Source organism: Oncorhynchus nerka, linkage group LG22 (assembly GCF_034236695.1).
Source record: "Oncorhynchus nerka isolate Pitt River linkage group LG22, Oner_Uvic_2.0, whole genome shotgun sequence".
NCBI lineage: Eukaryota > Metazoa > Chordata > Actinopteri > Salmoniformes > Salmonidae > Oncorhynchus > Oncorhynchus nerka.
The window spans coordinates 100,396,939-100,418,187 of NC_088417.1; the positions used below are offsets into that span (position 1 = coordinate 100,396,939).

Here is a 21,249-nt window from a genome sequence, read left to right on the forward strand (position 1 = left end):
ACAAGGCAGGTCCTACAGGCCCTAGTTTCTACCTTCTTAACAGCACTATCAACAAGGCAGGTCCTACAGGCCCTAGTTTCTACCTTCTTAACAACACTATCAACAAGGCAGGTCCTACAGGCCCTAGTTTCTACCTTCTTAACAGCACTATCAACAAGGCAGGTCCTACAGGCCCTAGTTTCTACCTTCTTAACAGCACTATCAACAAGGCAGGTCCTACAGGCCCTAGTTTCTACCTTCTTAACAACACTATCAACAAGGCAGGTCCTACAGGCCCTAGTTTCTACCTTCTTAACAACACTATCAACAAGGCAGGTCCTACAGGCCCTAGTTTCTACCTTCTTAACAACACTATCAACAAGGCAGGTCCTACAGGCCCTAGTTTCTACCTTCTAAACAACACTATCAACAAGGCAGGTCCTACAGGCCCTAGTTTCTACCTTCTTAACAACACTATCAACAAGGCAGGTCCTACAGGCCCTAGTTTCTACCTTCTTAACAGCACTATCAACAAGGCAGGTCCTACAGGCCCTAGTTTCTACCTTCTTAACAGCACTATCAACAAGGCAGGTCCTACAGGCCCTAGTTTCTACCTTCTTAACAACACTGTCAACAAGGCAGGTCCTACAGGCCCTAGTTTCTACCTTCTTAACAGCACTATCAACAAGGCAGGTCCTACAGGCCCTAGTTTCTACCTTCTTAACAACACTATCAACAAGGCAGGTCCTACAGGCCCTAGTTTCTACCTTCTTAACAGCACTATCAACAAGGCAGGTCCTACAGGCCCTAGTTTCTACCTTCTTAACAACACTATCAACAAGGCAGGTCCTACAGGCCCTAGTTTCTACCTTCTTAACAACACTGTCAACAAGGCAGGTCCTACAGGCCCTAGTTTCTACCTTCTTAACAACACTATCAACAAGGCAGGTCCTACAGGCCCTAGTTTCTACCTTCTTAACAACACTATCAACAAGGCAGGTACTACAGGCCCTAGTTTCTACCTTCTAAACAACACTATCAACAAGGCAGGTCCTACAGGCCCTAGTTTCTACCTTCTTAACAGCACTATCAACAAGGCAGGTCCTACAGGCCCTAGTTTCTACCTTCTTAACAGCACTATCAACAAGGCAGGTCCTACAGGCCCTAGTTTCTACCTTCTTAACAACACTGTCAACAAGGCAGGTCCTACAGGCCCTAGTTTCTAACTTCTTAACAGCACTATCAACAAGGCAGGTCCTACAGGCCCTAGTTTCTACCTTCTTAACAACACTATCAACAAGGCAGGTCCTACAGGCCCTAGTTTCTACCTTCTTAACAACACTATCAACAAGGCAGGTCCTACAGGCCCTAGTTTCTACCTTCTTAACAACACTGTCAACAAGGCAGGTCCTACAGGCCCTAGTTTCTACCTTCTTAACAACACTATCAACAAGGCAGGTCCTACAGGCCCTAGTTTCTACCTTCTTAACAACACTATCAACAAGGCAGGTCCTACAGGCCCTAGTTTCTACCTTCTAAACAACACTATCAACAAGGCAGGTCCTACAGGCCCTAGTTTCTACCTTCTTAACAACACTATCAACAAGGCAGGTCCTACAGGCCCTAGTTTCTACCTTCTTAACAGCACTATCAACAAGGCAGGTCCTACAGGCCCTAGTTTCTACCTTCTTAACAGCACTATCAACAAGGCAGGTCCTACAGGCCCTAGTTTCTACCTTCTTAACAACACTGTCAACAAGGCAGGTCCTACAGGCCCTAGTTTCTACCTTCTTAACAGCACTATCAACAAGGCAGGTCCTACAGGCCCTAGTTTCTACCTTCTTAACAACACTATCAACAAGGCAGGTCCTACAGGCCCTAGTTTCTACCTTCTTAACAGCACTATCAACAAGGCAGGTCCTACAGGCCCTAGTTTCTACCTTCTTAACAACACTGTCAACAAGGCAGGTCCTACAGGCCCTAGTTTCTACCTTCTTAACAACACTATCAACAAGGCAGGTCCTACAGGCCCTAGTTTCTACCTTCTAAACAACACTATCAACAAGGCAGGTCCTACAGGCCCTAGTTTCTACCTTCTTAACAACACTATCAACAAGGCAGGTCCTACAGGCCCTAGTTTCTACCTTCTTAACAGCACTATCAACAAGGCAGGTCCTACAGGCCCTAGTTTCTACCTTCTTAACAGCACTATCAACAAGGCAGGTCCTACAGGCCCTAGTTTCTACCTTCTTAACAACACTGTCAACAAGGCAGGTCCTACAGGCCCTAGTTTCTACCTTCTTAACAGCACTATCAACAAGGCAGGTCCTACAGGCCCTAGTTTCTACCTTCTTAACAACACTATCAACAAGGCAGGTCCTACAGGCCCTAGTTTCTACCTTCTTAACAACACTATCAACAAGGCAGGTCCTACAGGCCCTAGTTTTTTCGCATCTTGACCATTGTCCAGTTGTGTGGTCTGGTGCCACAAAGAGAAAAAATACAATTGTCTCAGAACAGGGCAGCACGGCTGACGCTTAAATGTACACGGAGAACTAACATTAATAATATGCATGTCAATCTCCCCTGACTGAAACTGGAGGAGAGATTAACTTCATCCCTACTTGTATTTATCAGAGGTTGAATTCACCGAGCTGTCTGTCTAAACTATGGGCACACAGCTTGGACACCCATACATACCCCACAAGACATGCCACCAGAGGTCTAGAACAGACTATGGGAGGCACACAGTACTACATAGAGCCATGACTACATGGAACTCTATTCCACAGTACTACATAGAGCCATGACTACATGGAACTCTATTCCACAGTACTACATAGAGCCATGACTACATGGAACTCTATTCCACAGTACTACATAGAGCCATGACTACATGGAACTCTTTTCCACAGTACTACATAGAGCCATGACTACATGGAACTCTATTCCACAGTACTACATAGAGACATGACTACATGGAACTCTATTCCACTGTACTACATAGAGCCATGACTACATGGAACTCTATTCCACAGTAGTACATAGAGACATGACTACATGGAACTCTATTCCACAGTACTACATAGAGCCATGACTACATGGAACTCTATTCCACAGTACTACATAGAGCCATGACTACATGGAACTCTATTCCACAGTACTACATAGAGCCATGACTACATGGAACTCTATTCCACAGTACTACATAGAGCCATGACAACATGGAACTCTATTCCACAGTACTACATAGAGCCATGACTACATGGAACTCTATTCCACAGTACTACATAGAGCCATGACTACATGGAACTCTATTCCACAGTACTACATAGAGCCATGACTACATGGGACTCTATTCCACAGTACTACATAGAGCCATGACTACATGGAACTCTATTCCACAGTACTACATAGAGCCATGACTACATGGAACTCTATTCCACAGAACTACATAGAGCCATGACTACATGGAACTCTATTCCACAGTACTACATAGAGCCATGACTACATGGAACTCTATTCCACAGTACTACATAGAGCCATGACTACATGGAACTCTATTCCACAGTACTACATAGAGCCATGACTACATGGAACTCTATTCCACAGTACTACATAGAGCCATGACTACATGGGACTCTATTCCACAGTACTACATAGAGCCATGACTACATGGAACTCTATTCCACAGTACTACATAGAGCCATGACTACATGGAACTCTATTCCACAGTACTACATAGAGCCATGACTACATGGAACTCTATTCCACAGTACTACATAGAGCCATGACTACATGGGACTCTATTCCACAGTACTACATAGAGCCATGACTACATGGAACTCTATTCCACAGTACTACATAGAGCCATGACAACATGGAACTCTATTCCACAGTACTACATAGAGCCATGACTACATGGGACTCTATTCCACAGTACTACATAGAGCCATGACTACATGGAACTCTATTCCTCAGTACTACATAGAGCCATGACTACATGGAACTCTATTCCACAGTACTACATAGAGCCATGACTACATGGAACTCTATTCCACAGTGCTACATAGAGCCATGACTACATGGAACTCTATTCCACAGTACTACATAGAGCCATGACTACATGGAACTCTATTCCACAGTACTACATAGAGCCATGAGTACATGGAACTCTATTCCACAGTACTACATAGAGCCATGACTACATGGAACTCTATTCCACAGTACTACATAGAGCCATGACTACATGGAACTATATTCCACAGTACTACATAGAGCCATGACTACATGGAACTCTATTCCACAGTACTACATAGAGCCATGACCAGTACTACATAGAGCCATGACCAGTACTACATAGAGCCATGACCAGTACTACATAGAGCCATGGCCAGTACTACATAGAGCCATGACCAGTACTACATAGAGCCATGACCAGTACTACATAGAGCCATGACCAGTACTACATAGAGCCATGACTACATTGAACTCTATTACACAGTACTACATAGAGCCATGACCAATACTACATAGAGCCATGACCAGTACTACATAGAGCCATGACCAGTACTACATAGAGCCATGACCAGTACTACATAGAGCCATGACCAGTACTACATAGAGCCATGACCAGAACTACATAGAGCCATGACCAGTACTACATAGAGCCATGACCAGTACTACATAGAGCCATGACCAGTACTACATAGAGCCATGACCAGTACTACATAGAGCCATGACCAGTACTACATAGAGCCATGACCAGTACTACATAGAGCCATGACCAGTACTACATAGAGCCATGACCAGTACTACATAGAGCCATGACCAGTACTACATAGAGCCATGACTACATTGAACTCTATTCCACAGTACTACATAGAGCCATGACCAGTACTACATAGAGCCATGACCAGTACTACATAGAGCCATGACCAGTACTACATAGAGCCATGACCAGTACTACATAGAGCCATGACCAGTACTACATAGAGCCATGACCAGTACTACATAGAGCCATGACCAGTACTACATAGAGCCATGACCAGAACTACATAGAGCCATGACCAGAACTACATAGAGCCATGACCAGAACTACATAGAGCCATGACCAGTACTACATAGAGCCATGACCAGAACTACATAGAGCCATGACCAGAACTACATAGAGCCATGACCAGTACTACATAGAGCCATGACCAGAACTACATAGAGCCATGACTACATACATGGAACTCTATTCCACAGTACTACATAGAGCCATGACTACATTGAACTCTATTCCACAGTACTACATAGAGCCATGACTACATGGAACTCTATTCCACAGTACTACATAGAGCCATGACTACATGGAACTCTATTCCACAGTACTACATAGAGCCATGACTACATGGAACTCTATTCCACAGTACTACATAGAGCCATGACTACATACATGGAACTCTATTCCACAGTACTACATAGAGCCATGACTACATTGAACTCTATTCCACAGTACTACATAGAGCCATGACTACATGGAACTCTATTCCACAGTACTACATAGAGCCATGACTACATGGAACTCTATTCCACAGTACTACATAGAGCCATGACTACATGGAACTCTATTCCACAGTACTACATAGAGCCATGACTACATGGAACTCTATTCCACAGTACTACATAGAGCCATGACTACATGGAACTCTATTCCACAGTACTACATAGAGCCATGACTACATGGAACTCTATTCCACAGTACTACATAGAACCATGACTACATGGAACTCTATTCCACAGTACTACATAGAGCCATGACTACATTGAACTCTATTCCACAGTACTACATAGAGCCATGACTACATGGAACTCTATTCCACAGTACTGCATAGAGCCATGACTACATGGAACTCTATTCCACAGTACTACATAGAGCCATGACTACATGGAACTCTATTCCACAGTACTACATAGAGCCATGACTACATACATGGAACTCTATTCCACAGTACTACATAGAGCCATGACTACATTGAACTCTATTCCACAGTACTACATAGAGCCATGACTACATGGAACTCTATTCCACAGTACTACATAGAGCCATGACTACATGGAACTCTATTCCACAGTACTACATAGAGCCATGACTACATGGAACTCTATTCCACAGTACTACATAGAGCCATGACTACATGGAACTCTATTCCACAGTACTACATAGAGCCATGACCAGTACTACATAGAGCCATGACTACATACATGGAACTCTATTCCACAGTACTACATAGAGCCATGACTACATACATGGAACTCTATTCCACAGTACTACATAGAGCCATGACTACATGGAACTCTATTCCACAGTACTACATAGAGCCATGACTACATGGAACTCTATTCCACAGTACTACATAGAGCCATGACTACATGGAACTCTATTCCACAGTACTACATAGAGACATGACTACATGGAACTCTATTCCACAGTACTACATAGAGCCATGACTACATGGAACTCTTTTCCACAGTACTACATAGATCCATGACTACATGGAACTCTATTCCACAGTACTACATAGAGCCATGACTACATGGAACTCTATTCCACAGTACTACATAGAGCCATGACTACATGGAACTCTATTCCACAGTACTACATAGAGACATGACTACATGGAACTCTATTCTACAGTACTACATAGAGCCATGACTACATGGAACTCTATTCCACAGTACTACATAGAGCCATGACTACATGGAACTCTATTCCACAGTACTACATAGAGCCATGACTACATGGAACTCTATTCTACAGTACTACATAGAGACATGACTACATGGAACTCTATTCCACAGTACTACATAGAGACATGACTACATGGAACTCTATTCTACAGTACTACATAGAGGCATGACTACATGGAACTCTATTCCACAGTACTACATAGAGACATGACTACATGGAACTCTATTCCACAGTACTACATAGAGCCATGACTACATGGAACTCTATTCCACAGTACTACATAGAGCCATGACTACATGGAACTCTATTCCACAGTACTACATAGAGCCATGACTACATGGAACTCTATTCCACAGTACTACATAGAGACATGACTACATGGAACTCTATTCCACAGTACTACATAGAGCCATGACAACATGGAACTCTATTCCACAGTACTACATAGAGCCATGACTACATGGAACTCTATTCCACAGTACTACATAGAGACATGACTACATGGAACTCTATTCCACAGTACTACATAGAGCCATGACTACATGGAACTCTATTCCACAGTACTACATAGAGCCATGACTACATGGAACTCTATTCCACAGTACTACATAGAGCCATGACTACATGGAACTCTATTCCACAGTACTACATAGAGCCATGACTACATGGAACTCTATTCCACAGTACTACATAGAGCCATGACTACATGGAACTCTATTCCACAGTACTACATAGAGCCATGACTACATGGAACTCTATTCCACAGTACTACATAGAGCCATGACAACATGGAACTCTATTCCACAGTACTACATAGAGCCATGACTACATGGAACTCTATTCCACAGTACTACATAGAGCCATGACTACATGGAACTCTATTCCACAGTACTACATAGAGCCATGACTACATGGAACTCTATTCCACAGTACTACATAGAGCCATGACTACATGGAACTCTATTCCACAGTACTACATAGAGTCATGACTACATGGAACTCTATTCCACAGTACTACATAGAGTCATGACTACATGGAACTCTATTCCACATCAGGTAACTGATGCAAACAGTAGAATCAGACTTATAAAAAAGTTTCAAACCTTATGGAAGAGCGGGGACTGTGAAGAGACACACACTCTACAAACATATACGTTGGAATATTATCTCATTTTCTATTGTAGAAATGTAGTGGTGTAATGATGTTATAGGATGTACTGTTTTATCTTTTGTTTTATGTGGTAATGTACTGTAAGTGCCTTAATGTGTGGTAGTAATATACGCACTCCACACACAAGTACACATGGAGTTTGTATTGTAGATATGTGTGGTAGTAGAGTAGTGGTCTGAGGGAACACACTTAATGTGTTGTAGATATGTGGTAGTAGAGTAGTGGTCTGAGGGAACACACTTAATGTGTTGTAGAAGCTGCATTTATTTTGCTCCAATGTAGCTGCTGCCTTGGCAAGAACTAATGGTGATCCATAATAAACTCCAGGAAGAGTAGCTGCTGCCTTGGCAGGAACTAATGGTGATCCGTAATAAACTCCAGGAAGAGTAGCTGCTGCCTTGGCAGGAACTAATGGTGATCCGTAATAAACTCCAGGAAGAGTAGCTGCTGCCTTGGCAGGAACTAATTGGGATCCATGATAAACCCCAGGAAGAGTAGCTGCTGCCTTGGCAGGAACTAATGGGGATCCATAATAAACCCCAGGAAGAGTAGCTGCTGCCTTGGCAGGAACTAATGAGGATCCATAATAAACCCCAGGAAGAGTAGCTGTTGCCTTGGCAGGAACTAATTGGGATCCATAATAAACCCCAGGAAGAGTAGCTGCTGCCTTGGCAGGGGGGATCCATAATAAACCACAGGAAGAGTAGCTGCTGCCTTGGCAGGAACTAATGGGGATCCATAATAAACCCCAGGAAGAGTAGCTGCTGCCTTGGGAGGAACTAACGGGGATCCATAATAAACCCCAGGAAGAGTAGCTGCTGCCTTGGCAGGAACTAATGGGGATCCATAATAAACCCCAGGAAGAGTAGCTGCTGCCTTGGCAGGAACTAATGGGGATCCATAATAAACCCCAGGAAGAGTAGCTGCTGCCTTGGCAGGAACTAATGGGGATCCATAACTTGTTTATACAGTAGCTACTTTATATGTAGTGCCGTAATAGAATAGTACTGCTGTTTCCAGGTTGCATATTGAGTTTAGTCTGAGATTCAGTTACCAGTGACACACACACACACACACACACACACACACACATACACACACGCACGCACGCTCGCACACGCACACACACCCACGGGCACAGACACACACACACACACACACATCACATAGAAATCATGTCGGAGCACACCACTACTGAGAATACCAGAGGGAGGCCGTCTAATTGAATGAAGTCCAACAAGACGTTGGGAGAACAGACAGTGTGTGATGCAGAGAGACAGGACAGGTCTGCTCTCACAGATGTTCCCCTGCAGGTACATGTGTGGCGGCTGATGTTACCCAGCAAGCAGGGTGGCAGACACCACTCCAGCTGTGAGGTCAGGGGGTGGGAAGGAAACGGGATGCTGTTTCTACATGAGGAAGGGAACAGGGTGCTGTTTCTACGTTAGGGAGGGAAGAGGGTGCTGTTTCTACGTTAGGGAGGGAACGGGATGCTGTTTCTACATGACGAAGGGAACGGGATGCTGTTTCTACATGACGAAGGGAACGGGGGGCTGTTTCTACAACAGGAAGGGAACGGGGGGCTGTGTCTACAACAGGAAGGGAACAGGGGGTTGTATCTACAACAGGAAGGGAACAGGGGGCTGTATCTACAACAGGAAGGGAACAGGGTGATGTATCTACAACAGGAAGGGAACAGGGGGCTGTATCTACAACAGGAAGGGAACAGGGGGCTGTGTCTACGACAGGAAGGGAACAGGGTGATGTATCTACAACAGGAAGGGAACAGGGGGCTGTATATACAACAGGAAGGGAACCCAGGGGCTGTTTCTACAACAGGAAGGGAACGGGGGCTGTTTCTACAACAGGAAGGGAACAGGGGCTGTATCTACAACAGGAAGGGAACAGGGGGCTGTATCTACAACAGGAAGGGAACAGGGTGATGTATCTACAACAGGAAGGGAACAGGGGGCTGTATCTACAACAGGAAGGGAACAGGGGGCTGTGTCTACGACAGGAAGGGAACAGGGGGCTGTGTCTACAACAGGAAGGGAACAGGGGGCTGTATCTACAATAGGAAGGGAACAGGATGCTGTATCTACAACAGGAAGGGAACAGGGGGCTGTGTCTACGACAGGAAGGGAACGGGATGCTGTTTCTACATGAGGAAGGGAACGGGGGGCTGTGTCTACGACAGGAAGGGAACAGGGGGCTGTATCTACAACAGGAAGGGAACAGGGGGCTGTATCTACGACAGGAAGGGAACGGGGGGCTGTATCTACGACAGGAAGGGAACGGGGGGCTGTATCTACGACAGGAAGGGAACAGGGGGCTGTATCTACGACAGGAAGGGAACGGGGGGCTGTATCTACGACAGGAAGGGAGCGGGGGGCTGTGTCTACGACAGGAAGGGAACGGTTCTGAAGTTTTCCCACGCATAGTAGAGAGATATTGTATGTGTAACGTATACAAATGTAAGCAACGTTTGAAATTATGATGTTTTAGCCAAATATTATATCTGTTTGTGGCTTCTTGCGGTCAATTTGCAGTCGACAAATGATTTGTATTTATGTTCCAGCCCCCCTGAACATACGCTCAAGAAAAAAAATCTGTCTCTGTCTGAATCTAGTTGATGATCCCTGCTCTAAAATGACACCAATCTGGATTAAAAAAGTAGGAATTAGGGTAACGGAGTAGAGCTGTGTGTGGGGGGGCTTGCCTTTTGCTTGTCGACATACAGTATACATCAATGGCACTAATCCTTTTGCTTGGACACACACACACGCACACGCACGCACGCACGCATGCACACACACACACACACACACACACACACACACAGATAGGAGTTGAACAGATAGGAGTTGAACAGATAGGAGTTGAACAGTTAGGAGTTGAACAGATAGGAGTTGAACAGTTAGGAGATGAATAGATTGGAGTTTGTGGTGCTATGACCCAACTCTGAGCCTGGCTCAAAAACATAATTTCAGACATGAAAATGTTACCCGTATCCATTGAGTAACAACTTTGCGTGTGAATCTCAAAATAAATTAACAAATATCACAGAGTCATTCTCCCACTGACATCTGAAGGAATAGAATTAACAGAAGGCCCAAAGCCCCAATTACATTGACGAAGTCCCTATTCGTGATATTTTTATCGGCCAGCCGAAGACGCTGTGTCACAGAGAAATAATCCTACGGTGTCCATATTAGGGCAGCCTCAGTTGGTGTCACGCTGAGTCCTTCTGACTCTGACGCTGTCGTAATATGGGTCCTAATCTGGACACCATACACGCCTCTCTACTTTGCCATGCACATTCAGTCACTTTAAACATCTGGCGTTTCGCCGCCTGCGGTAGGAAACCTCTGACGCACCTAGCAGGAATCCTGGTTGAGCTTGGCTAAAGTCTGACCCCTGACCTAACCCATGACCTCCCAGCAGATGGAGGGTGAAGAGTGGATGAGTGGTGGAGGTGTGGAAGGTGAGGAAGGAGAGTAAAGGCTGGTGTTTGTTAGTGAGGAGGGGGGGGTGGTGGAGGTATAGGTTGTGTGTTGTTGAGGAGCAGAGGAGGCTGGTAGGAAGATATATAGGAGGACATGCTCATTGTAATGGCTGGAATGGAATAAACGGGACGGTTAAGCTGAGTGAGAGATAGGCGGAGCTGAGAGAGAGAGATAGGCGGAGCTGAGAGAGAGAGATAGTCGGAGTTGAGAGAGAGAGATAGTCGGAGCTGAGAGGGACATTAAGCTGAGATAGGCGGAGCTGAGAGAAGGAGATAGGCGGAGCTGAGAGAAAGATAGGCGGAGCTGAGAGGGACATTATGCTGAGATAGGCGGAGCTGAGAGGGACATTATGCTGAGATAGGCGGAGCTGAGAGAGAGAGACATGTGGAGTTGAGAGAGAGATAGGCGGAGCTGAGCGGGACATTAAGCTGAGATAGGCGGAGCTGAGAGAGAGATAGGCGGAGCTGAGAGAAGGAGATAGGCGGAGCTGAGAGAAAGATAGGCGGGGCTGAGAGGGACATTAAGCTGAGATAGGCGGAGCTGAGAGAAAGATAGGCGGGGCTGAGAGGGACATTAAGCTGAGATAGGCGGAGTTGAGAGAGAGATAGGCGGAGCTGAGAGGGACATTAAGCTGAGATAGGCGGAGCTGAGAGAGAGATAGGTGCAGCTGCGAGGGACATTAAGCTGAGATAGGTGGAGCTGAGAGAGACATTAAGCTGAGATAGGTGGAGCTGAGAGGGAAATTAAGCTGAGAGAGAGATAGGTGGAGCTGAGAGAGACATTAAGCTGAGATAGGTGGAGCTGAGAGAGACATTAAGCTGAGATAGGTGGAGCTGAGAGAGACATTAAGCTGAGATAGGTGGAGCTGAGAGAGAGAGAGACATTATGCTGAGAGGTGGAGCTGAGAGCTGGAGCTGAGAGAGATAGGGTGGAGCTGGAGCTGAGAGCTGAGAGATTAAGCTGAGAGGAGTTGAGAGACATTAAGCTGAGAGAGATAGGCGGAGCTGAGCGGGACATTAAGCTGAGATAGGTGGAGCTGAGAGGGACATTAAGCTGAGGTAGGTGGAGCTGAGAGAGACATTAAGCTGAGAGAGAGATAGGCGGAGCTGAGAGAGACATTAAGTTGAAAGAGAGATAGGTGGAGCTGAGATGGACATTAAGCTGAGAGAGAGATAGGCGGAGCTGAGAGAGACATTAAGCTTAGAGAGAGATAGGCGGAGCTGAGAGAGACATTAAGTTGAGAGAGAGATAGGCGGAGCTGAGAGAGACATTAAGTTGAAAGAGAGATAGGTGGAGCTGAGATGGACATTAAGCTTAGAGAGAGATAGGCGGAGCTGAGAGAGACATTAAGTTGAAAGAGAGATAGGTGGAGCTGAGATGGACATTAAGCTTAGAGAGAGATAGGCGGAGCTGAGAGAGACATTAAGCTGAGAGAGAGATAGGCGGAGCTGAGAGGGACATTAAGCTGAGATAGGTGGATCTGAGAGAGAGAGAGAGAAGGTGAGCTGAGACACAGACAGAGAAGACAAGAAATGCCTTAATTTGGCTGAGACACACAGAGAGAAGTTTGGCTTGGCCTGGTTAGGGCTGTCTCTTACCTGGCTCTCTCAGTATGAGCTGGGCCATAGCCTGGGCGTTCCCTGCTTCGTTCTCAGCCACACACTGATAGAAACCTTCATCTGACTTCACGAGACCAAGGATCTGGAGGTTACTGCCATCCTGCAGAGGAAGGCACAACACAGTTGGTTTTAAAACCATTTTAATTGAACCTTTATTTAACTGGGCAAGTCGGTTAAAGAACAAATTCTTATTTTACAATGACGTCCCTACCCCCCCGGCCAAACCCAGACGACGCTCAGCCAATTGATGCGCTGCCCTATGGGACTCCCAATCACGGCCGGTTGTGACACAGCCCAGGATCAAACCAGGGTCTGTAGTGATGCCTCTAGCACTGAAATGCAGTGCCTTAGACCGCTGTGCCACTCGGGAGCCTAATAGATGGCAGTATGTTATGTATGGGCTACCATAGACCGCTGTGCCACTCGGGAGCCTAATAGATAGCAGTATGTTATGTATGGGCTACCATAGACCGCTGTGCCACTCGGGAGCCTAATAGATAGCAGTATGTTATGTATGGGTTACCATAGTCCGCTGTGCCACTCTGGAGCCTAATAGATAGCAGTATGTTATGTATGGGCTACCATAGACCGCTGTGCCACTCTGGAGCCTAATAGATAGCAGTATGTTATGTATGGGCTACCATAGACCGCTGTGCCACTCGGGAGCCTAATAGATAGCAGTATGTTATGTATGGGCTACCATAGACCGCTGTGCCACTCGGGAGCCTAATAGATAGCAGTATGTTATGTATGGGCTACCATAGACCGCTGTGCCACTCGGGAGCCTAATAGATAGCAGTATGTTATGTATGGGCTACCATAGACCGCTGTGCCACTCGGGAGCCTAATAGATAGCAGTATGTTATGTATGGGCTACCATAGACCGCTGTGCCACTCGGGAGCCTAATAGATAGCAGTATGTTATGTATGGGCTACCATAGACCGCTGTGCCACTCGGGAGCCTAATAGATAGCAGTATGTTATGTATGGGCTACCATAGACCGCTGTGCCACTCTGGAGCCTAATAGATAGCAGTATGTTATGTATGGGCTACCATAGACCGCTGTGCCACTCGGGAGCCTAATAGATAGCAGTATGTTATGTATGGGCTACCATAGACCGCTGTGCCACTCGGGAGCCTAATAGATGGCAGTATGTTATGTATGGGCTACCATAGAAAATTAAAGGCTGTTTCTTCTTTCTACACAATCTGGATCAAAAGCTATTTGTCATCGATTATTGAAATGATCAGATCTTTGAGTTGACTTCTACATAGTTAGACTATTAGGGCTTGAACTATACATTGGCTCTTAGTTTGGTGCCCAGCCTACCTAGTACCCCCTATAGTACCCCTATAGTACCCCCCTATAGTACCCCCTATAGCACCCCCTATAGTACCCCCTATAGTACCCCTATAGTACCCCTATAGTACCCCCTATAGTATCCCCTATAGTATCCCCCTATAGTACCCCTCTATAGTACCCCTATAGTACCCCCTATAGTATCCCTATAGTACCCCCTATAGTACCCCTCTATAGTACCCCCTATAGTACCCCCTATAGTACCCCTATAGTACCCCCTATAGTACCCCTATAGTACCCCCTATAGTACCCCTATAGTACCCCTATAGTACCCCTATAGTACCCCTATAGTACCCCTATAGTACCCCTATAGTACCCCTATAGTACCCCCCCCCTATAGTACCCCCAATAGTACCCCTATAGTACCCCTATAGTACCCCCTATAGTACCCCCAATAGTACCCCCTATAGTACCCCCTATAAGGTCATCAGAGTCGTGTTCATGATCCTGTGTGGTTTACAACCATCTGGATGTAGTCACTGGGTATGTGCTTGACATTATATGGGTGACATGGTTTATAACCCCCCCCCCCCACACACACACACACACACACACACACACACACACACACACACACATACACTACACAGAGGCTGTGTTCTATGTGACGTACAACGATCTGGAAGTAGTCACTGGGGATGACCTCCTCTCCGTTCTTCATCCAGTGCACCGTAGGAGGAGGGTTCCCCGTTACAGCACACTCCAGCTCCATGTCCGTACTCTCATAGGCATACGTGTTGGTGGGGTAGTTCAGGAACTGGGGTGGCACTGTAGAGAGAGGGAGACAGGGTTAGGGTTAGACATACGTATTGGTGGGGTAGTTCAGATACTGTGGAGAAAGAGAGATGGGTTACGGTTAGGATTAGAATTATACGTAGGTGGAGGTTTAGACTTCTGTGTATGGATGTTGGTTAAGGTCAGATGTAGGTGGAGGTGGTTAAATGTATGTGTATGGATGTTGGTTAAGGTCAGATGTAGGTGGAGGTGGTTAAATGTATGTGTATTATGTATTATAAAGGTAGTTATTGATACTATTATAAAGGTAGTTATTGATACTACTATAAAGGTAGTTATTGATACTATTATAAAGGTAGTTATTGATACTACTATTAAGGTAGCTATTGATGATACTATAAATATAGCTATTAATGCTACTATAAAGGTAGCTATTGATGCTACTATAAAGGTAGCTATTGATGCTACTATAAAGGTAGCTTGTAATGCTACTATAAAGGAGCTATTGATGCTACTATAAAGGTAGCTATTGATGCTACTATAAAGGTAGCTTGTAATGCTACTATAAAGGAGCTATTGATGCTACAATAAAGGTAGCCAGTGATGATATTATAAATATAGCTATTAATGCTACTATAAAGGTAGCTATTGATGATATTATAAATATAGCTATTAATGCTACTATAAAGGTAGCTAGTAATGCTACTATAAAGGAGCTAATGACGCTACTATAAAGGTAGCTATTGATGCTACTATAAATATAGCTATTAATGCTACTATAAAGGTAGCTATTGATGCTACTATAAAGGTAGCTATTAATGCTACTATAAAGGTAGCTGTTGATGCTACTATAAAGTCAGCTACTACATATGTTGGAGCCTTTTATTTAGTTTTGTTTGTTTACAATGTATGTATGTTTATGACAAGACGAACTCATGAATGTGTATCTGGGATTTTCAGGGGTCAGTTTCTGTGTTGGATTGAGGGGTCAGTTTCTGTGTTGGATTGAGGGGTCAGTTTCTGTGTTGGATTGAGGGGTCAGTTTCTGTGTTGGATTGAGGGGTCAGTTTCTGTGTTGGATTGAGGGGTCAGTTTCTGTGTTGGATTGAGGGGTCAGTTTCTGTGTTGGATTAAGGGGTCAGTTTCTGTGCTGGATTGAGGGGTCAGTTTCTGTGCTGGATTGAGGGGTCAGTTTCTGTGTTGGATTGAGGGGTCAGTTTCTGTGTTGGATTGAGGGGTCAGTTTCTGTGTTGGATTGAGGGGTCAGTTTCTGTGTTGGATTGAGGGGTCAGTTTCTGTGTTGGATTGAGGGGTCAGTTTCTGTGTTGGATTGAGGGGTCAAGTCTTTTCTGCTGACATTTTTTTTGCCCCGCCAAGATTTATATGCTAAAATCCACACTGCTACACTTTGAGAGGTGCAGTTAACTCTAATGAATTGATCCTCTGCAGCAGAAGAAACTCTGGGTCTTCCTAACCTGTGGCGGTCCTCATGAGAACCAGTTTCATCATAGCACTTGATGTTTTTTTTTTGTGACTGCACTTTCAAAGTTCTTGACATTTTCCAGATTGGCTGACCTTCATGTCTGGTGGACTGTCGTTTCCTTTTGCTTATTTGAGCTGTTCTTGCCATAATATTGTATTTTTACCAAATAGGACTATCTTCTGTATACCACCCCCACCTTGTCACAACACAACTGATTGGCTCAAATGTATTAAGAAGGAAATAAATTCTACAAATGAACTTTTAACAAGGCACACCTGTTCATTGAAATGCATTCCAGGTGACTACCTCATGAAGCTGGTTGAGAGAATGCCAAGAGTGTGCAAATATTTAGATTTGTTTAACACTTTTTTTGTTTACTATATGAATCCATATGTGTTATTTCATAGTTTTTATGACTTCACTATTATTCTACAATGTAGAAAATAGTAAAAAATAAAGAAAAAAAACCTTGAATGAGAAGATGTGTCCAAACTTTTGACTGGCACTGCACATCTGTGTCCAGATTTCAGTTCCACGTAAGCCATATGAACAGGACAGTTCCCGAGACGTGCCATGTTTGAAGTCCCCGTCTTGTGAATGTTGAATTTGTAAAGCGTCTTACAATCACACATTACATCTTTGCTAAACATTTGACTACTGTTCTGTCCCTCCTTTCTCTTTATTTTCAACTCTCCAATTACGCAGCTTTTCTCTTATCGCATTACACTTCAAACATTGTCCGCTTTTGCATCAGTGGATCGACATGAACTTTTTCATGTCGATTCCAAGTTAGGCATTCGACAACTGCCGTGTATTTGGCGGCCGAACAGTTAGGACCTGAATCTTACGCACTAACGCCAGATAAAAAAATTATGAACTAAAAAGCTCAATGATGCCTATAGACATGAATTGCAGAAGAATTATACATTTATGGGATTTTTATGCATTGTTTTCCCTTTATTCAAAAAAAGATTCATGACCCTAACCCCCCCCCCCCCTCCCCCATACACACACACACACACACACACACACACGCACGCACGCACAGACAGACAGACAGACAGACAGACAGACAGACAGACAGACAGACAGACAGACAGACAGACAGACAGACAGACAGAAACACACAGAGAGACAGACAGACAGAAACACACACACACAGAGACAGACAGAAACACACAAACACACACACACGGAAACACAGACGAACACGCACCCACGTACACACACACACATGTACACTCACACGTACACACGTACACACACACAAGTACACAAACCCCCCATCACTCCAGCTCTCTTCCTCAACCGCACACACTACTCACAGACTTCCTCAGACACACTACTCACAGACTACCTCAGACACACTACTCACAGACTACCTCAGACACAACTACTCAGAGACTACCTCAGACACACTACTCACAGACTACCTCAGACACAACTACTCACAGACTACCTCATACACAACTACTCACAGACTACCTCAGACACCCTACTCACATACTACCTCAGACACCCTACTCACAGACTACCTCAGACACAACTACTCAGAGACTACCTCAGACACACTACTCACAGACTACCTCAGACACACTACTCACAGACTACCTCAGACACCCTACTCACAGACTTCCTCAGACACAACTACTCAGAGACTACCTCAGACACCCTACTCACAGACTACCTCAGACACCCTACTCACAGACTACCTCAGACACACTACTCACAGACAACCTCAGACACCCTACTCACAGGCTTCCTCAGACACCCTATGACAGTCAGATTCCCTCAGACACCCAATGACAGTCAGACTTCCTCAGACAACCAATGACAGTCAGACTTCCTCAGACACCCAATGACAGTCAGACTTCCTCAGACACCCAATGACAGTCAGACTTCCTCAGACAACCAATGACAGTCAGACTTCCTCAGACAACCAATGACAGTCAGACTTCCTCAGACAACCAATGACAGTCAGACTTCCTCAGACAACCAATGACAGTCAGACTTCCTCAGACAACCAATGACAGTGAGTTATGTTATGATGCTACCGTCCTTTTCTCCAACACACCCATCTGTCTCTGAGGGATTAAAAATGTGTCAATAATAAATAATAATAACATTTTAAACAACAACGTGATGTGAATCCCCCTGAGGATAAGAACTGAGCTCCTCTGAATCACTGGTAAAAGATGTCAGTCAGATTTTGAACAAGCCAGGGGACATGTCACTATGGTTAAATACCACAATAGCACCTGCAAAATGAACAGCGTACACAAAATGTGAACCATGCTAAATCTATTATACAACATACAGAAACTCATCCCGTACAGTGACGACCCTCCCACTCTGTCTGCCGTATTCTCTCTTTGTTCTTGTTTCCTTATTAGGATGCCGGTGGGCGGAGTTGGGAGGGTCGTCAGCTACATGGGAAACACCTGGGCCAGGTGTCTCCCAGGATAAATAGACCTCTTCCCCATTCATGGAAGAGACTCTCTCCATGCAGACACCTTTTGTAGATTGTGTTGTGGTTCTTGGTGGCCTTTTGTTTGTTTGCTTTGGCACCTTTCAACACCCTGCATTATCACATTCATGCATGCAAAACACTCACTTACACCTACTGATTACTGATTACACACACCATTGTATATTATACTTAGTTACTTAGTTAATAAATATATATTTTGCTACGCCTTATCTCCACGTTGTCTCCCTTTGTTACAGGCTTTGAGCCGGTTCGTGACAGTACAGTGTAGGTTAGATGCAATGGTTTGATGTCTCCCTCATTTGTGCCAGTTAAGTCTGTGGAGAGAGTCTCCAAAAAAGGATCTATGATGCAGTAAGTCCTTCTTAATCACACTGTTTATCTGTCTTTAGTGATGTAAACAAAAGCAAATATTAAAGCTAGTATTAAACTGTGATGAAGTAGCATCTAGTTTCATATGGTTTAGTCTGTAATACAAACAGAAAGAAACTGCCCAGTAACCTCAGGCTGTCAACCAGCACTATAGCAGTGTCCTCCAGTAACCTCAAGCTGTCAACCAGCACTATAGCAGTGTCCTCCAGTAACCTCAGGCTGTCAACCTCCACTATAGCAGTGTCCTCCAGTAACCTCAAGCTGTCAACCAGCACTAAAGCAGTGTCCTCCAGTAACCTCAAGCTGTCAACCAGCACTAAAGCAGTGTCCTCCAGTATCCTCAAGTTGTCAACCTCCACTAAAGCAGTGTCCTCCAGTAACCTCAGGCTGTCAACCTCCACTAAAGCAGTGTCCTCAAGTAACCTCAGGCTGTCAACCTCCACTAAAGCAGTGTCCTCCAGTAACCTCAAGCTGTCAACCTCCACTAAAGCAGTGTCCTCCAGTAACCTCAAGCTGTCAACCTCCACTAAAGCAGTGTCCTCCAGTATGCGAATTAATCGATCATGATCCTTAAATTAATAATGAACATATTTCATTTTAGGCAAATATAACATTTTACAGAGGTGAGGACCAAAACATTTTCCTTGATGTCACGCCCTGATCCGTTTCACCTGTCTTTGTGATTGTCTCCACCCTCCTCCAGGTGTCGCCCATCTTCCCCCATTATCCCCGGTGTATTTATACCTGTGTTCTCTGTTTGTCTGTTGTCAGTTCGTCTTGTTCCTAGAACCTACCAGTAGTTTTCCCCTAACTCCTGTCTTGTCTAAAGTTCCTGTTTTCTAGTTTTCCCGGTTTTGATCATTTCTGCCTGACCTGACCCTGAGCCTGCCGTCCTGTACCTTTGCCCTACTACTCTGGAGTACCGACCCCTGCCTGACCTGACCCTGAGCCTGCCGTCCTGTACCTTTGCCCCACTACTCTGGAGTACCGACCTCTGCCTGCTTTGACCTGTCGTTTGCCTGTCCCTGTTGTTGTAATAAACTGTGTTACTTCGACACAGTCTGCATCTGGGTCTTACTTTAGAGCGTGATTGTTGATATAGTTGAAGTATGTCTGTGTAGCGACTACAGTGGGAATCAATATGTCTCTGTTTGTCTGTGTAGTGACTACAGTGGGAATCAATATGTCTCTGTTTGTCTGTGTAGCGACTACAGTGGGACTCAATATGTCTGTGTTTGTCTGTGTAGCGACTACAGTGGGAATCAATATGTCTGTGTAGTACCTACAGTGGGAATCAATGTCTCTGTTTGTCTGTGTAGTGACTACAGTGGGAGTCAATATGTCTGTGGGGAATCAATATGTCTCTGTTTGTCTGTGTAGCGACTACAGTGGGAATCCATATGTCTGTGTTTGTCTGTGTAGCGACTACAGTGGGAATCAATATGCCTCTGTTTGTCTGTGTAGCGACTACAGTGGGAATCAATATGTCTCTGTTTGTCTGTGTAGCGACTACAGTGGGAATCAATATGTCTCTGTTTGTCTGTGTAGTGACTACAGTGGGAATCAATATGCCTCTGTTTGTCTGTGTAGTGACTACAGTGGGAATCAATATGTCTCTGTTTGTCTGTGTAGCGACTACAGTGGGAATCAATATGTCTCTGTTTGTCTGTGTAGTGACTACAGTGGGAATCAATATGTCTCTGTTGGTCTGTGTAGCGACTACAGTGGGAATCAATACGTCTATGTTTGTCTGTGTAGCGACTACAGTGGGAATCAATATGTCTGTGTAGTGACTACAG

At 44.8% G+C, this 21,249-nt stretch overlaps 1 protein-coding gene across 1 annotated transcript in view; it reads right to left on the reverse strand.

Annotated features, from left to right (window-relative positions):
* dcc (DCC netrin 1 receptor) overlaps positions 1–21,249 on the reverse strand; it is a 675,496-nt gene that overhangs the window by 306,659 nt on the left and 347,588 nt on the right. The window contains exons 6-7 of the mRNA XM_065007657.1: positions 14,986–15,140; positions 12,991–13,111 (exon numbers count right to left, since the gene is read on the reverse strand). Of these exons, the coding sequence (XP_064863729.1) occupies positions 12,991–13,111; positions 14,986–15,140 (276 nt within the window). The remainder of the gene's footprint in view (positions 1–12,990; positions 13,112–14,985; positions 15,141–21,249) is intronic.